This window comes from Diachasma alloeum, unplaced genomic scaffold (assembly GCF_001412515.2).
Source record: "Diachasma alloeum isolate Michigan unplaced genomic scaffold, Dall2.0 Dall_scaffold_00183, whole genome shotgun sequence".
Classification (NCBI taxonomy): Eukaryota; Metazoa; Arthropoda; class Insecta; order Hymenoptera; family Braconidae; genus Diachasma; species Diachasma alloeum.
Window position 1 is genome coordinate 1,551,236 of NW_021680349.1, and position 15,780 is coordinate 1,567,015.

At 34.9% G+C, this 15,780-nt stretch overlaps 4 protein-coding genes across 5 annotated transcripts; 1 reads left to right on the forward strand and 3 right to left on the reverse strand.

Annotated features, from left to right (window-relative positions):
* Positions 1 to 7: 7 nt before the first annotated feature.
* LOC107046929 lies at positions 8 to 6,649 on the reverse strand. The gene is made up of 13 exons (XM_015269655.1): positions 6,509 to 6,649; positions 6,217 to 6,428; positions 5,056 to 5,142; positions 4,903 to 4,984; positions 4,429 to 4,546; positions 2,993 to 3,113; positions 2,761 to 2,918; positions 2,264 to 2,295; positions 2,086 to 2,191; positions 1,896 to 2,027; positions 1,663 to 1,819; positions 479 to 655; positions 8 to 415 (listed from the first exon to the last, which is right to left on the reverse strand). The coding sequence occupies exons 1-13, from the start codon at positions 6,618 to 6,620 to the stop codon at positions 350 to 352; spliced, it is 1,560 nt and encodes a 519-aa protein (XP_015125141.1). The 5' UTR covers positions 6,621 to 6,649; the 3' UTR covers positions 8 to 349.
* A 1,030-nt stretch (positions 6,650 to 7,679) lies between these two features.
* On the forward strand, positions 7,680 to 9,563 carry LOC107047961 (magnesium-dependent phosphatase 1). Its single transcript, XM_015270897.2, has 4 exons — positions 7,680 to 7,908; positions 8,010 to 8,067; positions 8,544 to 8,765; positions 8,839 to 9,563. The coding sequence occupies exons 1-4, from the start codon at positions 7,869 to 7,871 to the stop codon at positions 9,002 to 9,004; spliced, it is 486 nt and encodes a 161-aa protein (XP_015126383.1). The 5' UTR covers positions 7,680 to 7,868; the 3' UTR covers positions 9,005 to 9,563.
* Positions 9,002 to 12,296, reverse strand: LOC107047960 (DNA primase large subunit). The gene is made up of 4 exons (XM_015270896.1): positions 11,921 to 12,296; positions 10,736 to 11,007; positions 9,561 to 10,129; positions 9,002 to 9,423 (listed from the first exon to the last, which is right to left on the reverse strand). Exons 1-4 carry the CDS (start codon positions 12,097 to 12,099, stop codon positions 9,178 to 9,180), a joined length of 1,266 nt encoding a protein of 421 aa, XP_015126382.1. The 5' UTR covers positions 12,100 to 12,296; the 3' UTR covers positions 9,002 to 9,177.
* Positions 12,297 to 12,615: 319 nt separating this feature from the next.
* Positions 12,616 to 14,828, reverse strand: LOC107047962. Of its 2 annotated transcripts, none has more exons than XM_015270899.1 (5): positions 14,661 to 14,828; positions 13,924 to 14,055; positions 13,616 to 13,851; positions 13,107 to 13,275; positions 12,616 to 12,880 (listed from the first exon to the last, which is right to left on the reverse strand). In XM_015270899.1, the coding sequence occupies exons 1-5, from the start codon at positions 14,731 to 14,733 to the stop codon at positions 12,693 to 12,695; spliced, it is 798 nt and encodes a 265-aa protein (XP_015126385.1). In that variant the 5' UTR covers positions 14,734 to 14,828; the 3' UTR covers positions 12,616 to 12,692. The 2 variants fall into 2 exon arrangements, with proteins under 2 accessions (XP_015126385.1, XP_015126384.1); XM_015270898.1 differs by having other exon boundaries at positions 14,649 to 14,828.
* Positions 14,829 to 15,780: the final 952 nt, after the last annotated feature.

Here is a 15,780-nt window from a genome sequence, read left to right on the forward strand (position 1 = left end):
GAATGTTTTCATTTGAAATTGAATTCAAACTCACAACATCGAGACTTCAGACGCCACTGTGACTGAAATTTCAATAAATTTCCCCAGTTATTAGGCTTTTGGGATTGTAAAATTCAACGAGTGCGAAATGCTGAAATGCAGTGACTCTGTCATCAATTTTTAGTGACATAATCACTAATAATTGTCGATAGATTTCTGAAAAACAGGAACATGTCCCTAAATATCAGTGACAATCAAATCTTCTCCTGAAAATCAAACCTTTTCTTTCCTCTGATCTCATCATATTACACAACAGTACCGTTAATAGCAGATATTTCATAAATTCACTCCTCCCACAAAATCTCACGAGCTAATTACCCTCGGGACATCGAGGAATGTCCGAAGAAATTGGAACGCACTCACCGGCATAGCATGCCTGTAAATAACCTGATGTAGACAACTGAAGTCGTACAATAGTACCTGAATGAAGGAAACTCACCGAAATTGGGCCATTGGACGGAAAACCGCATAACGTCCCGTCTTCAGCCGGTACAATATGCTTAGGAGAGGATGTTTTACAAAGTTTGCTTTTATTACGAGATAATGAAGGTTTCGCACACATATGGTCCAATTTCTTGCTGCGATGGCATGTGATACCTCTGTCACATGATATGTGCTGAAATAATTATGAGCATCAGTGACGGAATTTTTGGAAACTTTGAAATAGAATGGAAATCACGTGAACACGGACGAAAAAATTTCATAGATGATTTTTCTCACTCGGATTTCAGCCAATCAGAGCGCAGTATTTGAGGCTGTCAAACATTTTTATTTCGAAAATTTCGGAAAAATTTCCGACGGAAATTCACTAGTAGCTTTTCAAATGTTTCTCATCTTTCAACGCATTTCACGTTTAAACCTAAGGAATTCAATAGAAAATTATATTCTATTTCTATTGAGCTCTTTTATTAGTTCTTTTAAATTATTTTTTAGCGGACGCTATTAAAAATTCCGCAGCTTATCTGCGCGTTTCTTCAATATAAATGCTCAATTGAAAACATTCCTTTGAAAAAATCAATGAAATTAGATTGTTCAATACAACTTATTCTATTAAGTTATTTTCTATAGAAATCGTTCGGCTGAAATTTTTCACGTTTCTTTGTTTGACTTTTTTAATGGAGAGAGGAGAAAGATAGAGTGGAAATAACTTGAAAAATTCATGTACAAGAATTCCTATAGAAAATGTTTCAATAGAGAAAGTTTTATAAACAGATGAAATTCCTCTGATATTTTCTATCAAATAGTTTCTATTAGATATATTCTACAAAAGACACAAAGTAAAGTTGCAGAATTCTTCAATAGAAGTCAAATATAAATTCAGTAGATTTTTTTTTTTGAATTCGCTAGGTTTTTCTATGAATTTTTTCCCTGCGTTTTTACTTGCAATTTGTTGATCTTCACGTGTACTACTTTATTCGCTTTACGGGCTTTAAAAAGGCTCAAATTCAATTCAATAGTTTCTAAAGAAAAAATAACTAAACAAAAATAAAATAAATAAACAGCAAGAGAAATACACTTAAAGTTGAATTTCAAGTAAAAATTCCCGACAGGGCATTTCGCATCAGAATTACATTTTGTCACATAATTTTCACTGCATGTTTTTCGTTCTAGGACACTACTTACTCCAGAGAACATTATCCACTGAGTCTTTTTACATATTTCTGCAGGATGACGCACACAAGAAATTTTGGGAGTGCTCGCTATTTGCACAGGCTTCGGATTATTTCCGCAATCCGGGTTCGTTCGAGGGCAGTTGTCAAGGCATTCGCTTCTCCTCTTCCTGAAATAGGCAAATGATAACGTCGAGTGCTCATAATTAGTGAGGATGCAGTATTCGATATGTTAGGCGAATTCACTTGAAAAAATTCTGCAATAAATCGTGAGAGCAGCTAGACCACTCGCGCTTTCCACTACTCTCGCCCAGAAGATCGGACATAATCTCTTTGCTTTTGCAGTCTGTTAGCAAATCATCGGAATGGGCTGAAAGCCTACACATAGGAGTTAACATCGTGTGTCAATTTGCGAAAATTAATAGTTTATATTTACAGATGCGTGAGCTGGTGAGCACCGGCGAGGTACAAATCCAAGTAATTTCTAATTACAGCAACCCGACATTTTCTACTGTTGCAATGAGAATTTACACATGATATACCTGGAATTTCAAGAAAATGATGATCAATTTTTTCGAAGAATATCATTATATTCATAAGTAAATTTTATCTACCCAAAACGCTAGGATCGTCATCAAACTGTTCCCTGGAATTTGATAAAAATGGTGATGTATTATCCCTAGAGATGCAAAATGAAAAACCTAGCGAAATCACTAGAGAATTCGATTGGATTTTTTTCTGTCCATTAGTTTTTGGCCGATTTTATTTAAAAGATTCGGCAACTGATTTATGTGTTGTTTTTCAATATTAATCTCCAACTGAAAATTTTCTATATAAAGTATTCTAAAAAACAATTTTTTTTTTCTAGAAAAAATCTTAAAAATTTCATTATTCGATAGGGGAGGGTCGGGCAAAATGGGACATGTTGAGATCTTTTCGAATAGTGAATATCTTCATTTATAAGTAAGATATTGACAACTAGAGAAAATCACGAAACGTCCCATTTTGCCCGACTCTCCCCTACGACCTGTTCAATTGAGATGTTTTTTATATAAATTCCTCGATTCAAATTTGTCAAGTTTTTTTTGTTTTTCACAGTAATGTTGCTCACGATATAAAACTGATCATGAAGTCGTGTTTATCATCGGAGAATATATGGGCGTAGCGGTGAAAATGTTCTCCTAATTCAATGATCGCTCTTTTATCATTTATGTGCTCATGATGGTCCGACTGTTTGGCTTTTGCGATCCACGGCGCACTGAAACTATCCTGAAATCATTGACTTGATGAACTATTTATCAACTTTCCCCCACAATAGTAATCAATAGAGAATTGAAATTCACCGCAGGTACTATGAGCCCCGCAATATTGAGCTTTATTCGGGGCTGTTTGAAATGACTGTACAGCATGTCTACGGCATTCCAATATGATAGCATACGCATTAAAGCTAGCTGCAGGTTTTCCCTGTAAAATGTTTAACAACATTGATGTAGAGTAAAAATGTAGTCTCGTCGTGATCTAGATATTTTTTCTTATTTGTTCTTTTTCCTCCCTCTCAACTATTTTCATGTACGATCGTCTCTTTCTATTCCGCTATTCTTATATCTCGTGTCTTTTTAATTTGCTCTCATTTATTTCATCTCCAATTCTTTTAATGAAGTCATTATTCATTGGTACTGGTAATCGTGTTTTGATTTTAAAAAATCGAAAAAAAGTTCTCTTTGCCTTCACTAGGAGAGAAATAGTATATTTCGATACGAGTGCGTAAAAGTTTTTTAATCAAGCTGTGCAAAAAAGTAACTATTTAGACACGCTTCGCGTGCCTAAAACGTCCCTTTTCCACACATTGTGATGAAAAATATCGTTCAATACTCTTGGGAAAAGTGTTTTTTGGCTCGTGGGATTATATCACTCACCTTCGGCTCGTGGGATTATATCACTCGCCTTCGGCTCGTGCTATAAACCTCCCACAAGCCAAAAAACACATTTCGGCGCTCGTTACGAAATATAATATTTTCGACCCGCGGGACATGTGTAGTGCCACCCTCCCAAGGGTGAACGAACACTTCCTACGAGTATCAAACCCTATTTTTCATCGCGACTTGTGGAATGTGGGATTTTGCGCACTTGTGCGTAAAATTTCACTTTACGCACTAGTATCGAAATAGTATATTTCTCACCTAGGGAGGTAAAATAAAGGAGTCATGCCCACGTGCTTACCATTCTCCTTTACTTTACTTCCCGTGGTGAGAATATTATTTTTCTTCACGGCGTAGGGGCAACGTCGTACATTTCTCTCCCGCTTCGCGGGAGGGAACTCTGACTTTACGCCTACGCCGAGACGGAAAATCGCGTTCTAACCACGGGAGGTAAAATAAAGGACCCTCAGCCGCGTGCTTACCAACCTCGCCTTCGGCTCGGCTGGTTATTTCACTGGCGGCTGAGGATCCTTTATTTTCCCTCCCTAGGTTAGAAATATACTATTTTCAGACCTCTGCACGGAAAGTTCATACTTCCCTCCCTGATGAGCGGGAGGAAAGTGAGCACTTTCCGCCCTAGGGTGGAAAGTTACTTGGGCGGAAAATCTTGACTTTTCGCCCTCGGGTGGAAAGTACTCACTGTCCTCCCGCTCATCAAAGAGCAAAATATGAACTTTCCATTGCAGATGGGTTAAAAAATAGCATGTGCACCTCGGGCGGGAAAACATGACTTTCCGCCCTTGATGCACAATATACTATTTCAAAGACATTCATGAGACCCTTAATTCTACAATATTTACCGTGCATCGCCTGCCTCCAGTTGAATTAACAACTGAGGGTAAACAGTTGTTGGTACTGGATCACTGCGCAAATGGTCTTTTTCGATGTCGTGTATGGATTTTTGTGATCTCAGTTCTTCTAAGAATGTGTCAATCATTACAACACTCATAGAAAAAACATTCCCAGGATCAAGTCCATTCTTTTCAATCTCAAAGTTAATGAGATGTTCGAATAACTCATTCGAGTTTGTCAGACTGCAAAGATCTTGTTAACTAAATAGATTTTGAAACACAACTCAACGAATGAGTTATACAGAAAACTATCCATTATTATCATAAAAATGGCCTGATTTGCCGCAATCTTCTGAGGAGTTTTTGTGGCAAGATTTTTTTTGCTCCTAAATTTATGTAAAAGTTATCTCTTAGTTGGGTTTTCCCTTAAGGGGTCTTTTCAATCTGAGTGAAATAATAAATTGCATCCATCTATCTACCTACTTAGTAAATTTAAAATATAAAGACTATCATCAGGCAAGTCACGAGTGGCGTTCAGCCCGTGCACGTCTGCAATGAATATTTCCTAAATTTAAGATGATGCGATGTAAGTGCACAAGATCATCAATGAAGAAATCAGAAGATGCAAATACTTACGGCTCTTTTCTGATCATGAAATAGCGTGACGGCGACTTTCCTGTCGAAGTTCTGACAGAATTTGAATGGCCCCAGGTTCCTAAGGACCTGAGGCATGACAAATTTCTCTACCTGATTACTAATACTTTTTCAAAATTGGATAATGTAGTTTTTTAGAGGAAAACCAATCGATGCGTTATTTTTGCACCGTGACATTAATTTTTATCAATAATACTAGACCGACGATTGGCCACAACGTCAACCAGAATATTTCTATTCGTATTAACTTTCGTTTAGAATTAATTTCGGATTCTAATCTTCGAAATTAAAGCTATGCTTACGCTACTTTAATCCATTGCGGCACGGAGTTTACGAGAAGTATCGATGTGAGGGAAGTGGGGGCTCCGTCTGGGTATTGGTGCGCCGTAAGAGAGGCATGACGGCGCACGCACACTAGTTCAAGGGAAGGAGGAGTGGGGTACCGTGACGTGGTCCAATGGGTTAAGAAGAAACGGCGTTTATATGAATCTTTAGAATTGTGTTTTCTCCTGCAATTATTATTTTTTATTCATTAAACTACTTCATTGACTCAACAATGCGATAATCGAGTCGATAAAGTAATTTCGTAGATAGAAATTAATAATTGTAGGAGAAAACACAATTCTAAGATTTGATCTAGACAAAGGGGTTCCATCTCCCCTTAAGGTATATCCCAAAGTTAGTTCCTATGAATTTTCGGAAAAAAATTTAACTGACTCAATTTATTGCATTCTCATAAGTTATTAAGTTTTTCTATTCCATATGGTGTTGATGCAGACAACGATAACTGTTTGAATAAAATAAGAAATTATTTGTTAATTAATTTTTTGAAACAAATAAGAAATAATTTTCCGAAATTTCCATTTTTTTATGTTAAATATCGCAGAAACTACTATAAAATTTTACAAACAATTCACCGTATGCAGAATTTATCAATCTACCAAGGATTCATTCTTAAAGAACATCGTAAGAACCGGTTTCTCATACGATGGGAAAATCGAGTCCGTATTTCATTATTAATGAATAAGGAAAAGTTCATTTCCTAAACTGAGTAGTACAGCTGTGAGATTTTTTTTCAATAGCTGGGGAACATTATAAACATTATCTATGAAAAACCTGGGGCCAATCGTAAAAAATTCTTACCGAATCCATACGTGTGTAGATGATTTCATCAAATCTGTTCGCACGTTTAGCAAGCCATACAGGAGTATCGTCATTTATCAGTATTCCATCGGTTTGTCTGCATTTCAACTCCAGACTCGATTCGTCCTCGAGTTCTACCTTCACTCGCCATACATTTTCAGCTTCAATTTTGACTGTACCTCTGACAATTTTCAGTTTGGTGATCTCGGGAGCTGATGTTGTTTAAACAGATAACAGTGGATCAACAAGAATAAATAGGGGGTTGCGGTGGTGATTAAGAAAATTAATGTACCGCTGCTACCCTTCGCCCCTCCGTGATACTCGACGGCTTCTTCTTCCGGATACCCAATGCAATTATTGTACTCGCAGAAGCACCAAATCAAAATCAAAATGATTCTCTTCATCTTCGGTTCGACGATTTGAAGCAGTCGGCGGAAAATGGAGTTTTACCGGACATACCTGAGTTTATATACTCTATAAAAATGAAAAATGTGTTTTACAACGCAATGTTCTGGAAGCTTCGATCTGATACGCGAGTTATTTTCCGAAGTCGCGGAGCAGCAACTTTTGTCCTTGCCACGACAATAATGATAATCGAAAAAATGGTATGAGTAGAGGGTGATGTGTGGAGAGAAATAGTCGCAAAAATTACTTTTGAATTCTGGTAATTATGTTGCGTATTAGTCTCTCGGGCATTTTCATCGAAAATTATTCAGAAAAAACAAATTTTAGAATGAGAAAAAAAAAATTAATCGGTTAATGACCAATCACTCACGACTGAAGATCCATTTTTCCCCATTCTGATCGGCAATTCCCTTTACCGATTTTGAAAAGAGTGGAAGGTCCAAGTTTTATCAATTGAAGTAGTAAGAAGAAACTAGTTGAGTCGTTGAGTTTAACAAGGGAAAATAAATTCTAAAATAAAAAAAATTATTCATCACTGATCGTTGTTCTTGGGAATTCTGACTTTAATGAATGTAAGAAATTGATCCATCTAATTCTTTCTTCAATTACCATTATTCTTTATCACAACATTTTGACACTAACAATAATTTTCATATTAGGCATAAAATTTTTATTTATTTCCGTTTCTTGAAATTCTTTCTAGATTCCAATCTTCAAAATTCAAGTTATATTTATACTACTTTAAACCTCAATGTTTACCTTTCATATGAAAAACCGTGATTTCGATGAAAGATGAATGTTTATATATTACTATCAACTAGAATTTAATAAATAGGTATAAAAATATTTTGGGAAAAAAGGAAAATAGAATATTTTGATATTTTTTGAAAAATATATTATATATTAAAATATATTGAAAAAATATATTTAATATTTAATAGTTTATCCAATGCTTGACGAACAAGATTAACTCCAAAAGATATTTCATTTTTTATGAAGCCTCTACACTAATACGTATAGCAGCGGACATCCGTCATCGCGCCATTTGAAATGTTCCGTCCACGTGCCTCCGTTTTCGCTGTGCCCCGGAAAAGTCCGATTTCCCTCGATCATCATGCGTCAGATGTGAACATATGAAAATAGCCTCAGTGCATTCTGGTCCATCAAGACAATGTGAATGTCGACGCGTCATTGTTTTTATTTACGTTCCCCAATATTTCCACAAGTGTCAAATAAAAAATTGAAAAATGTCCGAGAAGAAGCCGAAGTTATTAGTATTTGATTTAGGTTAGAGAATAGATGAAATCACTCAGCACAATTCTACTATTGTAATTTTTTTCTAAAAATTGGAGGCATTCATTTATAATTTCTAATTTTTATATTTGCAGATTACACTTTGTGGCCATTCTGGGTGGACACTCATGTCACTCCTCCATTCAAAAAAGGGTAAAGATAACATAATACTTAATTGTTTATGTGTTGAATTTTTCTGCAAGGTCATCATGCACGAAAAAACTTCATAAAAAAATCTAGCGAATTCGTTGGAAAATTGTATTGAATTTCTGTTGAAAATTTTCAATTTTACTGTGCATTTTCTTTATATCTTATTTGCAATAGAAACTATTTTATAGAAAAATCACTAGAATTTCATTTTTCTATACAATTTTTTTCATTGAGAAATTTTCGATATGAATTCTTCGACATAAATTTTCGGCGTAAGTTTTTTCCACTCTATTTTTCGTTCACTTTCATTGAATAAAATCAAAAGGAAAAAAATTCTACAATAAATATCTGAATAGAATAAGTTGTGTAGAGCAACCGAATTCTAAAGTTCAATAGAAATCCAACAGAATTTTCCAGCGAATTCTCTGGATTTTTCCATGAAATTTTTTTGCACGTGATTTCAATGAATTTTGATGCAGGAAGAATAATGCAATAGTCGATGCCCACGGACAAAATATCCGCTACTACGAGCAGGTGCCTGATGTACTAAAAAAATTACACGATGAGGGATACGAGCTTGGAGTGGCATCTCGAACTTCGGAGATAAAAGGAGCCTTCCAACTGTTAAATCTATTCGGATGGGAGAAGTACTTCAAGTACAAGGAGATATATCCTGGATGCAAAGTGTCTCACTTCAACAAGTGAGTGAGATAAATTTCTTCTTCAGTTATTTCTATTTTTCGAAAGAAAATTCTTCATTCTTCGATTTTTCAGGATCCGCAAAGCCTCCGGAGTCGACTTCGAGGACATGATATTCTTCGACGACGAGCACAGAAACATTCGCGATCTGACAGAAGCTGGGGTGCTTTCAATTCTAGTTAAAAATGGAGTGACTCACGAGGTGGTAAAAGAGGGTCTAGACAAATTCGCAAAGAAATAGATAAATTAATTATTTATTTAAACTATTATAATAATTTTTCTGAGGGGTGGCAACAATCAGTCTTCTCCATACATGAAAACATTTATTGAAAAAATCTAGCATTTCCCTTGAGAAATTCTATCGAAGTTCTTTTTAAATTCCTGCAACTTTCTCGATTTTCCTGTAAAATTTTTTCATATATGTTTGTTAACGTGAATATAATACTCTAGTGGACTCTGAACAACGACATGACTCTTATCATCATTAGTCGCCTGCAGGAATAATCCACAGGCAGCGCCTGCATTTTCGCCCTTCAATTTGATCAATTCCCGTTGAATATCGTCGTCAATCAGACAAGAATTAAAAACATCCTTCAACTGCTCATTATCTAGAATCTTGAAAGGGCAACCGCCTTCGTACCTCGGTCCAGGGTCAGCATTCTGAAAAAGATAAATTACAAATCATTCCTGACCAACTGATTGAAACAGAATGATTAAGTCCACTCGAAGTGCATGTAAACAAAAAATGTGCAGAATTATAATGATTCGAGGAGTGTAAATAAAGCCCGAGAACTCACGAATATCGTCTGGCAATTAGGTGAACCGTAATTAACCCTAGCCCCTTCCAGTCCATACAGATGTCGAATGCTGTAAATAAATTTTTTCTCGCTCTCCTGCCACTTGTGAGTGCAGCCACTCTCACAAGTATGTGGCTTAGAGTACTCATCCCTCCAGTATGCAATGGAGTTATCCAAATTCATGCCGCAGTCCTTCAAAAATAGACTGTAATAAAACCGCGCGTAGTGACTCAGTCGATGCTTTTTCCTGAGAACCAAGTGCAAGTGCCTCATGCAAGGAGGAAATTTTCTCGCCTCGTTATCAATATTCAAAGCTGTGATGTTTGCATTCGACTCGATTTTCGGCGTCAATATTGACTTTGTTAGTCTCTGGCTCATCAGCTGAAGTCGTGAATCCATTCTCACGGTGTTTTGCATATCAGTCTTGTAAATATTGTACTCAAGTTGGATCAGACGGTGGAATAATGACTCCAGGACTATTTTCCACATTGAGCAGTGGACGACGCAATAGCCTCGTTCGAGCTGCAATTTTCTTTCTTTGACTAGATCAGGTACCGCGGTAAATATAACTGCAAAATAATTGGGGGTAATTGCTGAAGTTAATGATAATATGATGAGATGAATGGATTTATTTTATTCTATGGAATCATTCCATGAGAATTCCTATTCAGTCACGTATGAAAAATTATATTCAGAAATCGAGCGAATTCACTAGAACATTCTGTGGGATTTCTGTTGAAATTTCTATTAGTTTTTGACCGATTCTATTAAAACATTCTGCATTTTTCAATGAGAATGTTTAATTGAAAATATTGTGTAGAAAAAATTAATAGAAGTCGATTCTTCTATTCAATTTATTCTGTTGAGATAATTTCTATAGAAATTCCTCGGCTCAAATTTTCCAACTTTGTTTGATTTTTTAATAAAAAAAAAGAGAAGAAAAATAGAGTCGAAAAAATTTGTAAAATTCATGTTAAGGAATTTCTATAGAAAATATCTCAATAGAAAAACTTAAAAAAAGCAAAAACTAATAGAAATTCAACAGAACTTTCTATTGAATTCCCTAGATTTTGCTACGAAATTTTCTTGTGAGTGATTGAAAACACGAAATGACGCCATAAAACATGACATACGAGACGACAAAATTTTCGACTATGCACGATAATTCAAGTCACCTTTGAAAGGGAATAAATCACAGCCTGTTGTATGCTCATCCGAGATGATGTGCCTGAATACATCGGGCCGCAGAAAATGCGCCGACAGTGTTATTAATGATAGCTTGATGCATGCTGCTTCATGACGATCATAATTCTTTGAACGTCGCAGAATATTTCGGAATAATCTGTGGAGTTGTCGCGGTAATAAATGATTCAGACGGTGTCGGAGGAGGAGACGCTCCCGTGTCAACCAGTGGTTCCATGATTCTGGGGTTGTTGATACTAATAGTCTGGATGATATATAAGGAGGAGATAATCATTGGAGTAACATGGGGACTTTTTAATTCAATAAATGTTCATTTATCGCATTTCAAATTAAATTATCCTTTTTGACTGCCATGAGTTTTATCAGTCGATGATACACAGGGTACCGTAAATTCAAAGTCACGAGGGATGACCATCAATATTCAATTTTATCAATATTAAAGGAATTTGCGACTTGCATTGATAAAGGTTTAAATATTCTCATCAAAATATAAAAATAGTATGAATACACTAATTAATTAATAATTTAAATTGGCGATTGATGATGAATTAAATATTTGATAATATGGGACTATCAATTTTAAGTAAATTAAGCAAATAATTCTAATTTCTTAAAAGGGATTACCAATTGTCCAAATAATCAGCAATCTTCCTAATACCTAAATTATTGATTAATAAAATAGTTCAAAATGTGAATATTCGAATTGATGATTACTAAAATAATTAAAAATTTAAAGGTAATTATGATTCATGAATATGGCTATCCCTGAAAGTCACAGTCAAATATCTTGGTAAGTGGTGCTCTAATCAAAAAATGCTTCAGACAAAAGTTTCAGCATTTTTGGGGCAAATTCGATGGCACAAAAATTTTTTCAATATCAGCGAAGGCCTTGATGCTGCGTGAATCGGTGCTGAAATCGCCATAGGGAACTCAATTATTCACCCTTACAAAAATTGTAGCTTCTTTGAAGATAAGTCCAACGACCATAATTTCATTCAAATTCGGTCATTGTTGAAGAATTACTAATTATCCCAGAATATAAACCAATCTGTCATGTCTGTCTGATTATTATTGTGATTAATTGATTGATTGACAAAAAAATGAAATTAACAAATGTTTCGTTTTTACTCATCAGCTTCTCAATCTTCTGGACTAACCTGAGTGTGAAATGTCCAATGTTATCGTAGGGAGAGTCCTCCAACAAATATTGAAATTTCCCACTGAACTTACATTCTTCTTTATTGTACAACAAATTGAGATACTGCAAACGATTAATAACACACTCTTCTGTAATGTACAAAGGTATTTTTCCCCTCGGTGGATTGATATAAAACATCACATGCACATAACCTTCTCTAGAATATCGCAGCTACGAGAAGGTACAGAATTGGGGGGGGGGCACGTCCGAAAAAATTTCATAGAAAAACTCAGAAATTTTCAACGGAAAATGTTTTACAGATAACATCAATAGAATTCAATTTTTCTAAACAATTTACTCTATTGAGATATTTTTTACAGAAATTTTGCAAGTATTTTTTTTTTCGAATGAAAATGGAAGAAAAATAAAGTGGAAAAATCTAGGAAATTCATTTCGAGGAATTTCTATAGAAAAAAAAAATCTTCAAATTTTGTAATTATTTTTTCCGTAATTTTTCAAATGAAAATAGAAGGAAAATAGAGTGGAAATATTCTATTAAAAAAACGCACCGTAAAGCTGTGGAATCGGGCAAAAACTAACATAATTTACTATATAAGTTCAGTAGAAATCTTATAAAAAAATTTCGTGCGTGTCACCCCACATGGAAATGAATTCTAAAATTATAATCAAGTGATATTTCAACTTTCACTCTCGATCGTTAATTAGGTGGTCAATAATTATTAGAATTAGTTTTGTAGAGAGGTAGATATAAAAATAGTAAAAAAATATGTTCAATCGGCCTCGTTTTCGGATTCGTCTCCATCCTCTCTGGCACCTGGAACAGTTGGTCTCCTGCGGAGGGATCTGCAGCCATCCCAGTCCTTGGCATTTGGGAAGATACTGCTCAGGGTTGAATAAAACCTCTTCTCGTTCATGGGAAGCCTCCTGTGGTCTTTATTATACAACTGTGAAAGAATGTCTGGAGAAAATAGATTTCTATTAACGAGAGAAATTATTTGTATAAACGAAGAGGTAAAACAGAATTAAGTCTTATTTTAGAGTCTTAAGAAAGCCATTGAATGTGAAAAAACCATCGCTGAATTTTTAAAATGAATTGGTTGAAAATTGTAGAAAACAAACTGAGTTTTTTTGTAGTGGAAAGGATTACAATATATATTACCCTGAAAAATCGAATGAATACTCACCAAACATGCAAGAGCAAAACTTAGTCTCCTTAAACACTAATTTCGTTGCTGACTGCTTGGTAGCTGTGAATTTCATAGCCAACTCTCGACTGAGGTAACGACGTAGAATAATTGTTACAGTTCTCGTCAGTCTCTCATCACGATCGAAAAGCACGACTAGAGATTGTCCCTGAAAATGGATTAGAATGATCAATACTAGCATGTATCAAAGAATTATATAGAAAAACCTAGTGATTCGTCCAAAAAATTCTATATAAAATAAATATAAATAATTCTATAAAATATTTAATTTTTATAAGTGCTTTTAAAACTAAACTCTTCCAAGCAATTCTGTAGATAATTATTCTTCTATTGATCTTAAATTCTAATTTCTATTAAAATTATTATTAAAATTTGATTAAAATTAACGCGACAAAATGAATAAAATATTAAATAGAATTCCAATAGAATGCCAATAATGAATACAGATAAAGTCCACTCTGGACACAGCAATAAATGAATATTCTTACGAAATCATTCAGAAATTCGTCATCAGTCTTGAGTTTCTCATCGAAGGCATCGAACTCCTCAAGAGTCTTCAAAGGTAAATCAATCATGTATTTGTTCGTAAAATTCTGCCCCGGTGTGATGGCACTGGGAGAAGTCAATCGGACCTCAAGAATGTTCTTTATGTCGCGAACTTCCTCGGTCAGTCTCTGCATTTCCGTAGCAATTGTGCCGATAAGTCTCACGAGTAGTTTCATATCTGAAAAAAGAGACTAAATCGTGAAGAGAAAATTCTCATGGAACGTTAGCCAGAAGTATTTGAGAGAAATACCGCTGGATCCAGTCGCCGCCAATTGCTCGAAGGGCAACTCTTCCTCGAGCTGATCCTTGAACTCGATGGCATCGAAAATCCCGGAAATGCACGGGTCCTCAGCGTCATCCTCGTTCTCCTTCTTGATTTTAACTTATAATAATAATTTAATAATTTAATTAATTAATAATAATTTAATTCAGAAATAACTACACATCTCATATAACCAGGTATGAAAAAATTTAATAGAAAAACTTACCGAATTCACTAGAAAATTCTATTGAGATTCTATTAAAATCCTAGGGAATTCTCGTTAAAATTCTATTTGTTTTTTGCGCTGATTCTATGAGATATTTGATAGGAAAATCAATAGATTTCGATTTTTCTATAAGAATACTTGGGCATAAACTTACTAATTTTTTTTTCACTCGGATCCTGCAATGCAAAACAAAACAAAATCCAGCGGAAAAAACTGAGAAAATCCGTGCCCAATAGTTTTAATAGAAAATATCTCAAGAGAAAAATTCAAACAGACAAATCGAAACCTATCGACTTTTTCCTATCAAATATCTAATTGAATCTCCGGAAAAAACCAATAAAATTTGTAGAGAATTCCAATATAATTTTATAGCGAATTCGCTAAAGTTTTCTATTGAATGTTTTGAGACGTGGAACATTGATCAAATCAAAACGTTTCGAGGGAATGGGAACAAAGTCATGAAAGTGCGAAAATGAATGGTCCTTACAAAAAGATTTACCGTTCGAATTATCGTCGTCCTCAATGTCTTCAGGGCGTGATCGTTTCCCATTCCGTGAATTATCTCGGTTCATTTCGCTTATAATTACGCAGCATTCGTCCGTATAATGATTGGATTGTCGAGAACAGCTGATTCCCTGCACTGATTCTGCGGTCGGAACGCCCAGGGCCTGGCCATAGCCCGACTAGGTGCGCAACATGTGCGGCTCGAGGTGCCATCTACAACTGGATAGGGTGAGAGCAGACGAATAGACAGACGAGAGCGCAAAAATAAATGAATGATGGGTTCTGTACCTAATAAATTATACAAATTAAGGGGAAAAAATGATTTGAAGTGGAAACAATAAAGCAATACAACCACGCAATAGATAGATGACTGAAGAAAAAAAATAATCGTTAATTATACATTAGTGTTCAAGAAATAATATTCATCAGGGACTCATTATTTACTTATGTTCATATTGCAGGGGAACAGAATTTTTAATTTTAAAAAATTACAAGAATTTATGTAGGAAAATCTATTGTTTTTATTCGACGAAATATCCTTTTAAAAATCGCTGAGAAAAGCTGGATAATTCCCAACAGAAAGCGGCGCGAAAAACGAAGCAAATTTCCAATAGAAATTCTCTAGAATATTTTCCATATTGGGGATTACCCACCTGCGAATAAATTTTGATAATACACTTTGGCAATGAATATTTAAACACTGGAAACATCTCTCTGGTAGTAAAGATTGTTATGCACTGGAAGCTCGCATTGAACTTTCTCACTCCTCCGCTTTTCGGAAAACTAAAGGGAAATATTCGAAGCGCACACAAAGGGTCTCAAAATAATACAAATAATATTGTTCCATCAACGCATTATTTATTTATATTCATACTGCAAGAAAATATAATTTTTAGTGAAACAAATTCAAAAGAACTCATGTAGAAAAATCTATTTGTGTTTATGCGATGAAATATCTTTTTAAAAATCGCTCGGTTTTTTTATATTATTCTTTTTCACATTAGTGATTACTCATCTGCGAAAAAAAATGTTTGTAAAACACTTTGGCGATGAACATTTGAACACTGGAAACCTCTCTCATCATCAATAGTAAAGATCGGTTCTATTCCTTTTGT